The sequence below is a fragment of the Bufo bufo genome, chromosome 7, assembly GCF_905171765.1.
Source record: "Bufo bufo chromosome 7, aBufBuf1.1, whole genome shotgun sequence".
NCBI lineage: Eukaryota > Metazoa > Chordata > Amphibia > Anura > Bufonidae > Bufo > Bufo bufo.
The window spans coordinates 123,845,378-123,864,259 of record NC_053395.1 but is presented as its reverse complement, the minus strand read 5'-3'; the positions used below and the strand labels follow the sequence as shown (position 1 = coordinate 123,864,259).

Here is an 18,882-nt window from a genome sequence, read left to right as displayed (position 1 = left end):
CCCAATTGCTATGTTGTGTCCCCCCTCCCCCAGTCCCTCCATGCCATCCATTGCCATGTCCCCCTCCCCCAGTGCCTCCATGCCATCCACCATGTCCCCCACTCCCACAGTGCCATTATATCAGCCCCTCCATGTCATGTCCCCCACCCAGCGCCATCAGCCCTTCTATGCCATCTACTGTATGTGGAGTGTGATAATAATACAGGTTATAGTTAGTAGAATTCTGGAGAAGGGTTGTTGATCCAGAGAGTTATTCTGATTTCCCCCCCCCCCCCTTTGCAGGATTATAGACTGAACTAGATGGACGGATGTCTTTTTTCAGACTTACAAACTGTGTAACCATGTTAAGTTACACCACACCTCCCAGTGTAGGCCACAAGCTCCTCCTCTTTCAGCCATCTTTCAAGTTTTCATTTTAGATCAAGCCTTGTGCTTATTCAGGAAAAGGTGATGTTTGGTGACATTTGGTGACATTCAAGCTGGTGAACGAGAAACAATTCAGGTTTTTTAATTTTTAATTTTTGTTTGTCCACTTTTGGACGATCATAATCTTATGTGTATAACCTTCTTAAGTGAACAATTCACATGGGGTAGGTAACCGACATTAAAACTTAACATTTAATGCATAAATGGCTAAAAATATGAGCCCAAATTTAAAAGTATCAAATAAAGTAAAGAAGAATCTGCCTTCCCACACAGAATGTAACCTACAGTCAACCAGGTATACCTGGGAGAATGCCGACTGTGACAAGCATACCACAATATACGATATGTCACAAGGATACAACTAGAGAGCATCGGGGTATATTAGATTAGATAAGAGGTATCCGAGAGACAAGGTACTGGGTCTACAACCCTATATCTCCCTCCAAAAATAGCATCAAACCTCTCTCACTCAATGTCCCTATCTTTCCCTACTCCAGACACGACAGTAATTGCCCAGCTTCATCAAGGTATATAAGAAAGGGGAAGGAGGAAAATATAAACAGCTGTAACAAAAACGTCCCAACGCTTTTCCTTGGCTTGCGCCAAATCATCAGGGGACCAATATACCAAGTGATGTCATAAGGTTGAAATCAATGATATTATGATCAATATAAAGCATTGATCAATTGCCTAAACAAAACTACTTAACTGTCCAATAAGTTCCAAAGTGTAGGTCAGCCGTAGAACTTCAGTACAGGTCCTGCGTATGGCAGTCCATAACATGGCCTTCAGTGTGTGGCAGCAGCAATTTGAGCGCCGGACATGGTCGCTTTTAAATAGCGCACCGGTCCGCTCCTTATCCGCCCCCTTCTTAAGTGCCTCTTTGTGAGAAAGAAAATGTATAAGTAAGCAAGAAAATGTGTGACTAAGGCTACTTTCACACTAGCGTTTTTGCAGAATTCGGCAGGGTTCAGCAAAAACGTTTCCGTTACGGATAATACAACAATCTGCATCCGTTATGAACAGATCTGGTTGTATTATCTTTAACATACCGGAGACGGATCCGTCATAAACTCCACTGACAGTCAACGGAGGACGGATCAGCTTTCTATTGTGTCAGAGAAAACTGATATGTCCCCATTGACTTGCATTGTGGGTCATGAAGGATCCGTTTTGCTCCGCATCTCAGGACGGAAAGCAAACCACAGCATGCTGCGGTTTGCTCTCCGGTATGAGAACGGAACGGAAGGTATTTTGGAGCATTAGGTTCTGTTCAGTTACGCTTTGTCCCCAGTTACGCTTTGTCCCCATTGACAATGAATGGGGACAAAATGGAAGCGTTTTTTTTCTCCAGAATTGAGACCCTATGAAGGATCTAAATACCGGAAAATAATAACGCTAGTGTGAAAGTATCCTACGGTACAGAAATCAATATGCACAGAGGTGGTGGTGGTGGAAGGGGGGGGGGGGGGGGGGGGGGGATCTGTTGTCCATGTTATGATCCTGCTTCTAAAGGTGTTATCTTTTACAGGAAGTGTTATCCTCTTTTATAGGCTCACTGGCCAGTGATGAAGCAAGGGTCAATATCTTGTGGTATTGTCTAACGTACTATACAATATCAGAAATATAGAAATATTTTCACTTCTGTTTCAGGTAAAAAGACTTCAGGGGTCTTGTCTTTTTTTCGTGGGACAGGTGGGAAGAGTCCAGACTTATCAGCACCGAGAAAGGAAACCTTACGAGGTGCCGACAGTGCTTATTATCAAGTTGGGCAGATGGGGAGAGAAGGTACAGATAACCAAGGAGCTGAAAATCAAGGTACTAGTAAAATGTTCATTGTGCTGCAAACTATACCTAAAAGATAAACCAGGCATCACTCTTAAGGTTCTGTAATGTCTGTACAATGTTACTTTATGAAATATAACTTTTCTAAAAAAAAAAAGGTCAATCCAGAACCATCTTCTTCTAGGTAACATTCCAAGTTTTACATTGTAATTTATGCCAGGACACTCTGGATGTGTTCTGAGGTGCTTGAAGTAGGTTATCAACCCAGTCAATATGCAAGGATACTGCAACACTTAAATGTGCTTGAGATGAACTTGGCTGTAGACAAGGGATGACCAACCTGAGGCTCTCCAGCTGCTGTAAAACTACAACTCCCACATCAGGGCATGGTGGGAGTTGTAGATTTACAACAACTGGAGGGCCGCAGGTTGGCCATCCCTGCTGTAGACTGTATTGTAGGATAATCCAAAAATTGGTTGTTAACTTTTTTGGTCATGAAACATTTAACAGACTGTAAACCTATGTTCTCCACATGACCGCATAGGATAATGTGCTGAAGTAGCTTTTAATGACCTCTGTTTTCATTAGTGGAAAGTCAGGACACTGCCATACACTACATCAGCTGGTTCAGCCAACATCCATCTAATATGTATGGCCACTTTAAAGGGGATTTCCATTCTCCTGTTATTGATTACCCATATTCAGGATAAAGTCCAACACCCCGCACCCCCACCAGTCAGCTGTTCCTTGCAGCCTCTGGCACTAGATCTAGCAATGTGAATGGCACAGGAAGCACAGCTCCCTTCAAAGTGTAGTGGCCATGCTGAGTTGCTGCAGTTAAGATCCTATTCACACCCATGGGAGTTGAGCTGCAGTAACGTAGCACAACCACTACACTTTGGACAGAGCTGTGCTTTCTATTCCATTCAAAGTGCTAGTTCCAGCATCAGATGCTGTGGGGAACAGCTGCTCAGTGGGGGTGCGGGATGTCGGAACCTCACCCATCAGATACTAACGACCTATCCTGAGGATAGGTCATTAATATCTGGAGCTTGGAAAACCCCTTTAATACGACAGTCATCTGTAATTATAATTGCAATTATTGATTTTGTCTACAAAAATCATAAGTGAAGAGCTATAAGCCAGTAGATGCTATGTGGGTCTAGCTCCTGATTGCAGTGCACCAATCCATTCTTTACTTCATCTAAAATCATTTTATTTAATTAGAATACTTTTAATGGCCACCATTGTATGAGCTTTGGTTAGAATATATTTTTATGGCCATTTCACATCCTTAATTAGGTGCTTGTGATGCTTATTAATTGGATCAAACCGAGCGCTTAGGGCAACATTTTATCAAAAGGCAAATAGCAGGAAAATGTTAGAGATTCCCATCTCATTCTTATTCATGAATCTAACGCGAAGCACTTTCCAAGCTTCGAGTAAGCATATTGCTTAACATCTGCAGTCTGCCTTACAATTTACTGAGACAGAATGTCTTTTCACTGTGACTTAGAAAAAAAGAAAATCTCTCGGTTGTTCCCTCGATTGAGCCCATGCCCCCATAAGTCTAGCTTTCCCATCTACAGCTTCACAACCTGTATTGTTGTTTATTTCTCCTATCATGTCTTACCTTATAGCTCTTTGCCCCAATATGCTTCTGTATTGTACTGCATGTTAAGGTATTTATTATATTACGACTTTTAACAGTCTCCCAATAGTCCTAGTCTCTGAATTACATTGAAAGAACTCTTCAGTTTTGGGCAGCTGTCTTTTTCTGTCTGCTTCTATTTGTCTTGATGGTAGGGTAACTGCTGGCATTAAGAGTGAAATTGTCATTAACTGGGCATCCCCTTTATAAGCCTAGAGCACTGGGTCGTCAGGGCATGTTAGGAGCCACCCCACCAGCACCGAAGCCCACTGCTGGTGAGGAGAATATTTAAAACTGGATAGCTGGTTTGAATTTTTGACATTATGGAGACTCAATGGTTAGCACTGGTGCCTTGCAGCGTTGGGGTCCTAGGTTTGAATCTAATCAAGGTCAACATCTGCATGGAGTTTGGTATGTTCTCCCCGTGTTTGTGCGAGTTTCCTCCGGGTACTCCGGTTTCCTTCCACACTCCAAGGACATACTGATCGGGAATTTTGAGATTATGATCCCCATTGGGGAAAGGGGATAGTGATAATGTCTGTAAAGCGCTGTGGAATATGTCAGCGCTATGTAAGTGAGTAAAATAAAACAATGCCTACCTGTTAAAATAGTCCTCGACAATAACCTGAACACAAAGGAGGAGATTTATCAATTTTGGTGCAATTTGCTTCATAACTAACTGGAGATGAAAGTGGTGAAAGTTAAGACCAAATTTAGCAAATGTCATGCAGAGAGCATAACAAATGAGACGTGGTGTAGATTTGTAACATTTTGCTGGAAATTGCAAAAACATTTTACAACAATTGTGACATTTTTACACCACTTTGTGCCTTTTGTCAGATAACACATTTTTTAAATGTGATAGTCCTAACGCCACTTTTCTTGGCAGATTTCTCAAAGTGTCTCACTTTTGGGGCTAGCAGCTGTAATCTGTGGGGAATCTAGGAAGTAAGGGGGAGATATTGCAAAGACCAGCTCCAGATTGAAATCTGCGACAGCCCTGAGCTACTATAGATTTCTGTCTTCCTTTGCCCCTGAAAACAGAAGCAAATGAAGATAAATGCAGCAAACTCACTGTCCCTGCCCACTCCCCAACCTCACCACACCCACTTTTCAAAAGGTGGCAAGGGCGGCGCAGAAAGGCCCTTTTGAACAAAATTTGGCGCAAGTGTTGTTTAAAAAGTTGCAAACATGTGGTTTGTGACTTATTTCCTCAGCCAGGAAGTACAGAGAGGAGGTGGGGATGTGGCTAGTGAACAGCAGCACTTGTGTGCAGTCTCCATTACCACAGCCCCACATTACCACTGTCTGTCCTGTCCGTTCTCTCTGTACTTCATGTCTCCTCATGAGCTCCATTCCCACAGAGATTCAGCTGAAGATCTTATCTGTATTCAAGATTAGTGATGAGCGGCAGGGGTCATATTCAAATTCGCAATATTTTGTGAATATTTCGTAGAATATTCGCTATATTGCTATATATTCTTGTTTTTGAATATTCATCTTTTTTTCTTTTTTTAAAATCTGTACAGTTGTTCCACTCTGGCATACTCCTCCCCGACTAGAGTCTCCGTCACCATGGGAATGCCTGGGGGTTAGAATATACCATCGGATCTGAGTTTTCACGATCTCATTGATTCTCATTATGAAAATTTACATTACGAAAATTTACATTACGAAAATGCTACTCCTAAAGTCAAAGATATTGCAGCCTTCTCATTGGCCCACAAGCTAGAAGCAGGGAGGGATCATGTGTACTGAATTAAAAAAAATCTCGAATATTCGAAATTATGAATATATATCACTATATTCTAAATATTCGCGAATTCTCGAAGTGCCGATATTCGCGATAAAAATTGATGTTTTTGATTGATATTCGAATATTCGTAATCAACACTATTCAAAATCACAATCCCTGACGAGCAGAGAGGAGGATGAGGCAGCTCTTTACCTCAGTGCTGTGAAGTAACTTGTCCTGCTGTGTGATCAGGACAGGTTTTGTGTGTACTAATGGGACAGCAGACATTTTATTTCTCCTGATGATTGCTCCCTAGACAAAATGAGCCATTATAACTAATTAAATGTACAAATAGAGACAAACGGACGGCACTCACCACTTTGCGCTATAACAATCTTCCCTTTATTTTCGGTAGAGAGCGGACAACATATACAAGTGTATACCAGCTGAATAGGCCATATTATATAACTAATGAAATGTATTTTCATTTTCTTAATTCCCGGAGAACCCCTTTAAGTGGAGGTGAAGTGCTGAATCTACATGTAGCGATCACCTGCACAGTAAAAGAACGAGCGATCACTATTGCCGTCGCTTGTCCTCATTTGCTGGCCAGAAGAGATAATTTACTTGCTTGCACGAACTACAGTTTCACCCAATGAAAGAGCATTTCGCTCATTCATTGGGTGATCGGCGGCACCTTTAGACAAGCAGATTGTCGGAATTGAATGTTCGTTCCTTATAATATGGCTGAATATCAGGCTGTGTAAATCCACCTTAAGTGAGTAAACGATTTACTGATAAATTAAAGAAACAGTCACTTGGCTCAAATCTCGGTGAGCTTAGAGCTCACTCTGTATGATATGCAGGCAGTATTGTTTACCTTTAGTGACGGGCACAGGATGTTCCAGCATATTGCTTAAAGAGGACCTTTCACTAGTGTACAAACTAAAAACTAACTATATCTGTGGGCAGAGCGGCACCCAGGGGTCCCCCTGCACTTACTAATATGTCTGGGCGCCGCTCCGTTCGCCCGGTATAGGCTCCGGTGTCTGCAGCTCCGTCTGTTGTACTGGACTGATTGTTTGTATGAGGCGTGTCCCTTGCTGCAGCGCTGGCCAATCGCAGCGCACAGCTCATAGCCTGGCTATGAGCTGTGCGCTGCGATTGGCCAGCGCTGCAGCAAGGGACACGCCTCATACCAAAAAATCAGTCCAGTACAACAGACGGAGCTGCAGACACCAGAGCCTATACCGGGCGAACGGAGCGGCGCCCGGACATATTAGTAAGTGCAGGGGGACCCCTGGGTGCCGCTCTGCCCACAGATATAGTTAGTTTTTAGTTTGTACACTAGTGAAAGGTCCTCTTTAACAGGTGTGTGTTGTCCTCAAATGAAGCATTGTCAAATACATCTGGCATATGGCCTTGAAGCTTAGAAGTGGTAGAAACAAAAAGAACAGAAAAAACCCTATTGTATAGTTATCTAGATCTCAGTAGAACATATTTCATTAACTGACTGGAGTGCAAGGACCAATGCTTGTGTTTTCCCTGAAATCTCCTAACTTTTATATTTAATTTTTTTCTTTAGATGATCCCGATGGTGGAGATAAGCAGAAAAAACAGTCTGGGAACCCACATGTTGAGCTGCGTAAGTATGAATTAGCCATTGTGTTCCCTGAGCCGTGCCATACTTGATCATATTTTCAAAGGTGAAACAGTGTGGTTAGATATGTGAATGCATTGCAGATGTTCTCTGCCATCTTGGAGCAAGAAATTAAGTTGCACAACAAAAGGAAAAAAATTAATAAATATATATATATATATATATATATATATATATATATATACACTGCTCAAAAAAATAAAGGGAACACAAAAATAACACATCCTAGATCTGAATTAATTAAATATTCTTCTGAAATACTTTGTTCTTTACATAGTTGAATGTGCTGACAACAAAATCACACACAAAAAAAAAAATGGAAAATCAAATTTTTCAACCCATGGAGGTCTGGATTTGGAGTCACACTCAAAATTAAAGTGAAAAAACACATTACAGGCTGATCCAACTTTGATGTAATGTCCTTAAAACAAGTCAAAATGAGGCTCAGTAGTGTGTGTGGCCTCCACGTGCCTGTATGACCTCCCTACAACGCCTGTGCATGCTCCTGATGAGGTGGCGGACGGTCTCCTGAGGGATCTCCTCCCAGACCTGGACTAAAGCATCTGCCAACTCCTGGACAGTCTGTGGTGCAATGTGACGTTGGTGGATAGAGCGAGACATGATGTCCCAGATGTGCTCAATTGGATTCAGGTCTGGGGAACGGGCGGGCCAGTCCATAGCATCAATGCCTTCGTCTTGCAGGCACTGCTGACACACTCCAGCCACATGAGGTCTAGCATTGTCTTGCATTAGGAGGAACCCAGGGCCAACCGCACCAGCATATGGTCTCACAAGGGGTCTGAGGATCTCATCTCGGTACCTAATGGCAGTCAGGCTACCTCTGGCGAGCACATGGAGGGCTGTGCGGCCCTCCAAAGAAATGCCACCCCACACCATTACTGACCCAATGCCAAACCGGTCATGCTGGAGGATGTTGCAGGCAGCAGAACGCTCTCCACGGCGTCTCAAGACTCTGTCACGTCTGTCACATGTGCTCAGTGTGAACCTGCTTTCATCTGTGAAGAGCACAGGGCGCCAGTGGCGAATTTGCCAATCTTGGTGTTCTCTGGCAAATGCCAAACGTCCTGCACGGTGTTGGGCTGTAAGCACAACCCCCACCTGTGGACGTCGGGCCCTCATATCACCCTCATGGAGTCTGTTTCTGACCGTTTGAGCAGACACATGCACATTTGTGGCCTGCTGGAGGTCATTTTGCAGGGCTCTGGCAGTGCTCCTCCTGTTCCTCCTTGCACAAAGGCGGAGGTAGCGGTCCTGCTGCTGGGTTGTTGCCCTCCTACGGCCTCCTCCACGTCTCCTGATGTACTGGCCTGTCTCCTGGTAGCGCCTCCATGCTCTGGACACTACACTGACAGACACAGCAAACCTTCTTGCCACAGCTCGCATTGATGTGCCATCCTGGAAAAGCTGCACTACCTGAGCCACTTGTGTGGGTTGTAGACTCTGTCTCATGCTACCACTAGAGTGAAAGCACCGCCAGCATTCAAAAGTGACCAAAACATCAGCCAGGAAGCATAGGAACTGAGAAGTGGTCTGTGGTCACCACCTGCAGAACCACTTCTTTATTGGAGGTGTCTTGCTAATTGCCTATAATTTCCACCTGTTGTCTATCCCATTTGCACAACAGCATGTGAAATTGATTGTCACTCAGTGTTGCTTCCTAAGTGGACAGTTTGATTTCACAGAAGTGTGATTGACTTGGAGTTACATTGTGTTGTTTAAGTGTTCCCTTTATTTTTTTGAGCAGTGTGTGTGTGTGTGTATATATATATATATATATATATATATATATATATATACACAACCACCTCATCCCTGTAGCTTTTTATGTGACCTGTTAAAGAGGAGATAGAAGGTACAGAAAAATTAAATTCCCAAAAGATACAAGTAGCATTTAGGGTATATTAAGGGCTCCTGCACATGGCCGTTGGGTGTTTTGCGGTCTGCAAATTGCGGATGCACAGAACATGGGTACTGGTTGTGTGCATTTAGAACAGTCCTATCCTTGTCCGTAATGCGGACAATAATAGGACGTTTTTTTTTTTTGCAGAACGGACATACGGACACAGAATGCACACAGAGTCATTTCTGTTTTCTTTTGTGGCCCCACTGAAGTGAATGTTTTCGCATATGGCCCCCCCCCCCCCCCCAAAAAAAAAAAAAAAAAAAAAACAGAATGGACACCAAAAAAAAAAATACATTCATGTGCATGAGCCCTACCACATGTACGTTTTTCAGTGCTCAGGATCATCTGCTGTCACCACTAACGACATGCCGGTGTTAAGGTACATGCATTCCCCATGTAATGATTATTCTGGAGCATCTCTTCTTGTGGCTCTGTGCATTATTTCTACTAGAAGTTATAAAGGAATGGCACACTGCCATAAGAAGAGATGCTCCAGAATTACTACTAACACAGGCATGTCAGGGGAGGTGACGGGTCTTCTTTAACACAAGTATTTTCCAACCTGGTCAATCACATCTCAGCAGAAACAAGTCTGCTGCTGGCCATGGCGTACAATAATGGTCGACTAGCTGAAATCAGACCAATTTTTTTATCTCCATCCGGCTCGGACTGGCCCACAGGGGTACAGGGGAATCCCCAGGTGGGCCCCTGAGCAAGTTGGGCCCCTAGTCTCCCACCCCCTGCACAAGTGGCACATAATACAGTAGACTTACTGCACTACATACATATATTCAATGCACCTCAACCAGCCTATGTTCATATAAAAAACTTGTTAAAATATTTATTATATTTAAATGAATCCGTACGGTGGGCCCCCAAAATAAATGTTACTGGTTCCCCAGTCCAACACTGATCTCCATGAATGGGATCTTTAGAGGGGTTCCCAGGGACTGTTAAGAATTGGTGTGGTTGGTAATGGTTGCTTGCCATTCTGCCCCATTTTTTACAGTTTACCCTGGAAAACCCATTTAAGGACAAATTACTACAGCCAATTGGAAATTGTATTGTTGTGTAATGTAGTCAGACTGTATGTTATTACATTGCAGCTATATTTCAGTGAATGTATGATTTATGTAGGTTTTTCTTCTACCACCTAGAATTTTGCACTCTTAAAATAGACAGATTTGACATTTCTGCTGTCGCACTGTGGCTTTTCTCAAGATTTAAAGAAGGCTGCTTAGTGTATGAAATTGATATGAGGCATTTTAGATAAGAGACTTTCTTCTGGTAGTGTTGATGCAGTTAGGACATATTGTCAATTATTTATAATGTGCAAACATATTCTGCAGCGCTGGAGGCTTGTGACCAATTATATATGATACACTAGGAAAGCAGGTAAGCAACTTGAGCTTTGAAGAGTTTTCATTCAGTAGGTATCCCCAGCCTACATTAATTACTACTAGAACATTTTCTGGGAAACTGCAATTGATGACACCACTGAACGTTCGTTTTTTTTCCACTGCTTGACATATATAGTGATTCATTTATTGCATCTGTGCTGTGATTTATCTGGTGTTTTGTGTGTGTGTGTGCAATTATCCAATAAAAGACAGTGCTGGGCAAGTTTTAGGTAGGTGAGGAAAAAGTAAGAATGCTTTCAAAACCGTGTTAACAGTTAGTTAACAAAATACAAATGAATGAGCAATAGGGCGATCTAAATCAAATCCGTATTTGGTGTGACCGTCCTTTGCCTTCAAAACAACACCAGTTCTTCTAGGCACACTTGCACACAGATTCTGAAGGAGGTTGTTTCAAACATCTTGGAAAACTAAGCACAGATCTTCTGTGGACATAGGCTTTCTCAAATCCTTCTATCTCTTTATGTAATCCCAGGCAGACGCAATGATGTTGAGAGCAGGGCTCGGCAGTGATGCTCTTTGGCACAGATACTGGTTTGCAAAGCCTCATAGTGCAGCTGCAATCAGTTTATCTTCCCTATTGGCCTGATTGCTGCGGTCTTCTGGTGAATTCCTCTGGATCTCCAGGGTTCACAGCAACATTGCTTTTATTCTACACTTGCTAACCCACAGTTCATCCGTTTTTTTCAGTCAGCATTCAGTGCACCTGCACATACTTTTTCTTTCTGGTCTATGTCCCCGGCATATTTTTTTGATTCATGTGGACAAGTTTCTGTATACATTACCATAGAGTGTACAATATATTACTCGAGAGAACAGTATTGTTTAATGGAAGTCTGTCACCAGGAAATTCACTGATAAACCTAGCTGAATGCAATCTTTTACTTAGCAATCCGTTGCTCCACTTTGGAGAATATGGACTTTTGCAAATGGGCAGTTAAGTTCCCCGAGGGCAGGCTGAAGCCATTCTGTCCACCCTTGCTCCTTCTTCCTTTACGAGCCCCTAATTCTTGATTGACTGTTCCAGGTAAGATAAATATGCTAAAACCAGGCCCTGGCAGTCAAAATGGAGAGCAAGGGGCCGACGGAGGAAGCAGGAGGAGCACGGTGCACACAGTGGCTTGGTGGCTGCTCATCTGCATATGGATTTAAAGAACTTTTCTAGAGAAAGGAGCAAGGGATCGCTATGTGAAAGGCACCATTTAATTTAGCTGAGGTGGCCCTACAAGGCAAATGTTAATTTAAAAAAATATACCACAAAGGGGCAGAAGCCCTGCCCAGCACGCTCTGCCCCTTCCGCTTTCATTGACTCTGCTTTCCTTTTTGAGCGTGTGGAGATATAGATAAAGATTTCTCATACTTTCTATGGATCCATACTTCACATGCTCGAAAAGCCAAGACTAGCCGAAGGGGAAGATAGTTCTGAGCAGCACATCTGCCCCTTTCAACAAAGGTTTATAGTACTTATAGTGCAGCGTTTTGTATAGTGCAGCGTTTTGGTGTCCGCCTGACGATGCGGAGCCAAATGGTTCCGTCCTGACTTACAATGTAAGTCAATGGAGACGGATCCGTTTTCACTGACACAATCTGGTGCATTTGAAAACAGATCCGTTCCCCATTGACTTTCCATGTAAGTCAGGACGGATCCGTTTTGACTTAGACTTTTTTTTATTTTTAAGAATAATGCAAACAGATCCGTTTTGAACGAATACAAGCATTTGCATTATCGGTGCTGATCCGTCTGTGCAGATACAAGACAGATCCGCACCGAACGCAGGTGTGAAAGTAGCCTACCCTGTAAAAGGGTATTCCCATCCTAGACATTAAGATTTTTATGCCAGAAAAATAAGTGAATGGAATAGAGTGAATGGAAGTGAATGGATCAGTTGCCTTGCTTGTGCGTTGCTCTTCCCATTCATTTCAATGGGACTTTTGGAAATAGCCGAGCAAGTCGCTTGGCTATTTTCTGCAGTCCCATAGAAATTACTGGAGGTCAGCCACATATGCGCTGTGCGCCCTCCGGAACTTGGCAGGCTCGGTTCTAAGTATAGATGTGGGTCCCTGAGGTGGACAGACATTAGCAATGTGCCCCACTGTCCAAAATGGGCCAACCCCTTTTGAGGCAGTAAAAGGATGGATTTCCTTGTTTTCGAGGGAATCAATAACTCCATGCGGGATGGAAAAAAAAAATCAATTTTGAATTTTGACACAATGGCCCAGATTTACCAATGTGTCTGCACAAAAAATGCCTACAAAGTGGTACAGTTTGGCGCATATAAGGTTCTACACTTTTTACCAACATGCGAAGACAGAGGCAGGGCAGGGAAAGGGGTTGGGCCTAAAATGCGCCACAATTCTGGCATACAAATCTGTCAGAGAAAAGTGTCTGCACCAGATGTATCATCCAGCCTGACCCCTGTGATAACTCTTGTGCAGGTCTAGATGGACTCTCTAAGCTTAAGCCATCTTTCGGGTTAGTAAGTCTGGGCCAATGTTTCACACACAGATTTTGATGCACATTTGCTGAAGATTTTACCATATGAGTTGCAAATCATAAAATCTGCAGTGAAAATCCACAGAAAGAATGGAATAAAAATCTACACCACGTTTTCATTTACGCACCATGTGGAGGGGTCAGATTTGTCAACATGTCATCTACTTTGCTTCTACTGTAATATACAGAATACTAGCAGAAGGACCCGGCTTTGCACGGGTATATTTCATCTATTTAATTTAATGTTTGTATGTGTCGTTAAAAGATATCCACAGTATCCCCCATAAATGTGACCTCTACTGCCCCCTTAACAGTGAACTCCACTACCCCTCACTCCTTAACACTGACCCCCACAGTGCCCCGCCTCCTTACAATGGGACGTCTACAGCAGCCCGCCCTCTTAACTTTAACCCTCACAGCAGCCCACCCCTTTAACAGTGAGTTTCACAGCACCTCACTCCCTTGACATTGACCTTCTCAGGGGCACGCCCCCTTAACTGTGACCTGTACAGCACCCTGTCCCTTTAACAGTGACCTCCCCAGTGCCCGTCCCTTTCTCAGTGACCTCCACAGTGTCCAACCCTTTCCCAGTGACCGCCACAGTGCCCGCCCCTTTGTGACCTCCACATTGCCCGCCCCTTTGTGACCTCCACGGTGCCCGCCCCTTTGTGACCTCCACGGTGCCCGCCCCTTTGTGACCTCCACGGTGCCCGCCCCTTTGTGACCTCCACGGTGCCCGCCCCTTTGTGACCTCCACTGTGCCCGCCCCTTTGTGACCTCCACTGTGCCCGCCCCTTTGTGACCTCCACGGTGCCCGCCCCTTTGTGACCTCCACGGTGCCCGCCCCTTTGTGACCTCCACGGTGCCCGCCCCTTTGTGACCTCCACGGTGCCCGCCCCTTTGTGACCTCCACGGTGCCCGCCCTGCGACACGACAGTCGCAAGAAAATCCATCCAAGATGGATGCATGTAGCAGTGTAGTTGTGTGACTTGGGTTGGCTGGGTTGTTATGGAAACCTGGAGTAAAACTGTGTGTATATGGAGACTAACAGCCTGCGAGCTTCTATTGGCTGATAAGGGACATGTGACCGTGTGTCTGGTAGTCGGGATATGAAGAGAAAGATTTGCTGGCTTGTAACGGCTAATGCAGGTTATATTTATGAATATCTCAGGAACGGTACGTCCTAGAGAGCTGAGACCCCCACAAGATTTTTTTCCAGGTAGCAAGGTATGTGTATACCAAGTTTCGTTGAAATCGATGGTTGCATTTTTGAGTGATTGCAGAACATACACACATATATACATATGTCCATATATATATATATACTGTGGATTTTCCACCCACAAATCTGGATTAAAAAAGCTTCAACATTTCTGCCATGTTTGAACATAGCTTTCTGGTAGTAGATAGAAAACATTCAATAGTAAAGGGTTGGGGGTGGCAACATGTGGCCATTTTTATTTGTATTTTTCATTTTATTATAATAGCAAAAAAAATTAAAATATATAATTTACATTTTTTTTTACTCCCAGCCTTCCCAAAGCCATATTATTTTTTCCCATTTACATAGCCATATGAGGGCTTTGTTTTTTTGTGGGACAAGTTGTACTTTCTAACGGCACCATTTAGGGATGCATACCACAGGTGTATAGTTTTTCTTGTGATTTATTACTGGAAAAAAATAAAGACTTCGGAAAAAAATAATAGTTTTGTGTTTGCTTCGCCATATTCTTAACTAGGGTTGAGCGAATCAACTTCTGATTTAACATCCAGGAGCTCCTTACAGCATTAGAATGTATTGGCTCTGATGAGCCAAAGTTATTGCTTTGCGAAGTCTCGTGTGACTTCGGGTAATAACTTCATAAATTAATTTGTACTGTAAAAAACATTTACTGAACTCTGGTTCGGTTCCAAGAGCTCCTGCTCCATACAGTATTGGAACGAAGCGACCAAAATACAGCAAATTGCATATCCACAAAGCATTTTGCCGACTGCATATGGCTGGCACCATGATAGAAATTACTATTCTTGTTCGCGAGTGCGGACAAGACTAGGACTTGCTCTATCTTTCTTGCAGGGCCACGGAATGGAACTACGGATGCGGACCGCACACAGTGTGCTGTCCGCGTCTTTTGTGGCTCCATTGAAATGAATCGGCCCTCTCCTGTTCCGCACCCATTCATATGGTCGTCTGAATGAGCCCTTACACTTAGAGGCTCTACTCTCTCTGCTGTGTCTGTACTTTGACAGGGCAAGACAGTGTGAGAGCACATTCACACGACCGTATCTATGTGTCCGCATTGCGGAACTCCTGTTCCGCGGCCCTGAAAAAAAATAGAGCATGTCTTATTTTCGTCCGTACAAGAATAGACATTTCTGTAATAGGGCTGGCTGTGTGTGTTCCGCAAAATGCAGAACGCACACGGCCAGTATCCATGTTTTGTGGGTCCGCAATTTGTGGACTGTACAGTCGTCTGAATGAGCCTTAAACATGTCTGCCTGGCCCTGTCAAAGTGGAGAGGACATAGCAGTTGCAGAGAGAGCACAGCCTCTAGGTGTAACGGCAATGCCTCATTGCTACTAGAGGCTCATTTCCATATATTAACACATCATTTTTCTCAGCAGTGCAGCACATATGAACATGGGACCCACACAGATGCCTTCATTTTATAACTGGGATCCTAAGTCCGTTTCGGTACCCAGGTACCAATAGGCCAACTTAAGACCCCAGTTTTAAAATTGATTGCAAGACTTCGGAGATAACAAATTTTACTTCGGTGGAGCCCATATATTTGAGTGGTAGCATCTGATTGGTTGCTATGGGCAACTAAGGCAGTTTTCCTTTACACCAGTTTTGATAACTCTACACCTGAGTCTTCTGTTTTTGTATCCAATCTTGGCTTTGTCTTTAAAAAGTGCATCTAAAAACCTGAACGTGTAAACCCAGCCTTAGGCTACATTCACACTAGCGTTTTCAATTTCCCCATTGAGATCCGTCATAGGATCTCAATAGCGGAAGAATACACTTCAGTTTTGTCCCCATTCATTGTCAATGGGAACAAAACTGAAGTGAACTAAACGGAATGCACCAAAATGCATTCCTTTCCATTTGGTTGCATACCCATCGCGGACAGAATAACGCTGCAAGCAGCTTTTTTCTGTCCGCGATGTGGTGCGGGGCAAAACAGATCCGTCATGACACACAATGTAAGTCAATGGGGACACAATAGAAAACGGATCCGTCCCCTATTGACTTTCAATGGTGTTCATGAAAGATCCGTCATGGCTATATAAGACATAATACAACCGGATCCATTCATGACGGATGTATGCGGTTGTGTTATTGTAACGGAAGCATTTTTGCAGATCCATGACGGATCCACAAAAAAACGCTAGTGTGAAAGTAGCCTTACTCATGTACTATACAATATAATGTTTTCACCTCTATTTTTCTTGTCTTGTGCTTTCATTTCACACTTGAGTGAAAGCGGGACTCGCTTTGACCCTGCCTCATCTGTTCATCGTGCTCTACCTGACTTCCATTGTCTTTCAGAATCTGCAAGGTCATTATTCTCTTGTTAAATTTTCCATAGGCCTCATTCAGACTGCCTTAAAGTGTTACAATCCTACAGGCTCACCTGAGTCAGAGGATAGCTGGCTGGAGGTGGAGCCCAGTGGCAAGGACCGCAGGCAGGTTGTAGTTGCAGCGTAGTCAGACAGAGGCGTAATCGGTTAGCAGGCGGTGGGTCAGGGCAGGCGGCAGTGAGCGTGGTCAGACAATCCGGATCGGGAACGGTGGAAGCAGGTCAGTTGGTAGGGACAAGCAGAAGAGTAGTCGGGGACAATTCCAAGGTCGGCAGCAGTCAAGTTGGTAGCAGTAGCAGCAGAGGAACAGCAGTAGATGCAGCAGGATCAAGTCCAGAAGAACAATAACCAGCAGGGATCTGGTGCAAGAGGCTGGGCTTATAAAGAGGAAGTAGCAGGTGCAAGGAATCACAGAGATTAACAAGGCAAGGCTGGAACAAGGTAGATCAAAGAGTTCAGTAGAAGGAAATATCCAGAAGGGTTGGTAGTGTAGTGGCTAGAGCTACTGCCTGGGACATGGCTGGTCACTGGTTCGAATCCCGACAGTACTCCCCCCCCTTCCAAGGTGACCTCCGGGCACCGCAGATGATGGTTTATCGGGATGTCTTTGGTGGAAAGATTTTACCAGTCTGGGGGCATGGACATTTTCCTCCGGCTCCCAGGAGTTATCCTCGGGGGAATAGCCTTTCCACCCAACTAGATACTGCAGCCTTCCACGGTGGAGTCTGGAGTCAAGGATCTTGGCCACAGTGTATTCCTCCTGGTCTTGTACTCTTACCGGAGGAGGAGGAGGGGGGTGGCGGCCTGGGAAAGTGTTCTCAACATGTGGTTTCAGGAGAGAGCAGTGGAAAACCGGGTGCACTCGGATGGAGTCAGGAAGGTCGAGTCGGAAGGTGACTTCGTTGATTCGAGCCGTGATCCGGAAAGGACCCATGTATTTTTGGCCCAACTTCCGGGAGGGAACCTTTGGGCTTAGGTTTCTGGTGGAGAGCCACACCTTGTCCCCTACCTGGAATTCCGGAGCGGGTTTGCGGTGTTTATCCGCTGCCTGCTTGAAGCGGCTCTGGGCTCGATGTAGATTGTCCCGAATATTTTCCTGTGCCTGTTGTAGACTTGCAAGACGTTCGGCCACAGCTGGGACTGTGGTGGAAATGGGCAAGTGAGGGATGAAGGTTGGGTGTAGGCCGTTGTTAGCGTAGAACGGGCTGTATTGGGTAGAACTGTGCTCCGCATTGTTATAGGCGAACTCGGCCGTAGAGAGGTGGTCCAGCCAGTCGTCCTGCAGATGGGTGACGAAACAGCGCAAATACTGCTCGAGGGTTTGATTCGTTCTCTCGGTCTGCCCATTGGATTGGGGGTGGAACGCAGAAGACAGGTTCACCTTGATCCCAAGGGCTTGACAGAAGTTTCTCCAGAACCTGGAAGTGAACTGTACTCCCCGATCCGAAACAACATCGTCCGGGGCCCCATGTAGCCTAAAAACCTCTCGGAGTACGAGATCGGCCGTCTGTTTGGCGGTAGGTAGGCCCTTGCAGGGGATGAAGTGGGCCATTTTGGTGAGACGGTCGACGACGACCAGAACGGTGTTCATGCCTTTGGAGGGAGGAAGTTCCACAATAAAGTCCATGGAGATTGAACCCCAGGGGCGGGAGGGAACCGGGAGTGGACATAGCAAGCCCACGGGGGAGGAGCGGGGGGTCTTGTTGCGGGCGCACGTCGTGCATGAGGAGACAAACCTCTCGGTATCTTTTCTGTAAGTTGGCCACCAGAAGAAACGGGAGAGGAGCTCCTGGGTCCTTCTGATACCCAGATGGCCGGCCGGTTTGGAATCGTGGTTGAGTTTAAGTACGTCAAGTCGTGCAGATTCTGGTACGTACAACTGCTGATCCCGGTACAACCAGTAGCCACCCTTGAGAGTAAGGTTTACAGCTCCAGGTGGGTAGGTGAGGAGGTGATCGTTCTCATACCCTTCCTTGAGGGAACCCAGAAGTTCCCTCAAGTAGGTGGCTCCTATGATGCTTCTGTCGGGAAGGATACCGGCCGGAGCCTCATTGATCTGAGAGGTTTCAGAGAACATCCTTGAGAGAGCATCCGCTTTGCCGTTCTTCGACCCAGGGCGATAGGAGATAACAAAATTGAATCTGGAGAAAAACAGACTCCACCTGGCCTGTCTGGCGGTGAGTCTCTTGGCGCTGCGGATAAAC

General features: G+C 44.8%; 1 protein-coding gene across 6 annotated transcripts in view; it reads left to right on the top strand.

Annotated features, from left to right (window-relative positions):
• The window catches only part of PIKFYVE (phosphoinositide kinase, FYVE-type zinc finger containing), a 326,446-nt gene that overhangs the window by 284,363 nt on the left and 23,201 nt on the right, over positions 1 to 18,882 (top strand). For 4 of the 6 annotated variants that reach the window (XM_040441689.1, XM_040441688.1, XM_040441692.1 and 1 more), the window contains 2 exons: positions 2,080 to 2,244; positions 7,183 to 7,242. In XM_040441689.1, coding sequence (XP_040297623.1) covers positions 2,080 to 2,244; positions 7,183 to 7,242 — 225 coding nt within the window. The remainder of the gene's footprint in view (positions 1 to 2,079; positions 2,245 to 7,182; positions 7,243 to 18,882) is intronic. The other 2 variants (XM_040441690.1, XM_040441691.1) reach the window with 2 other exon arrangements.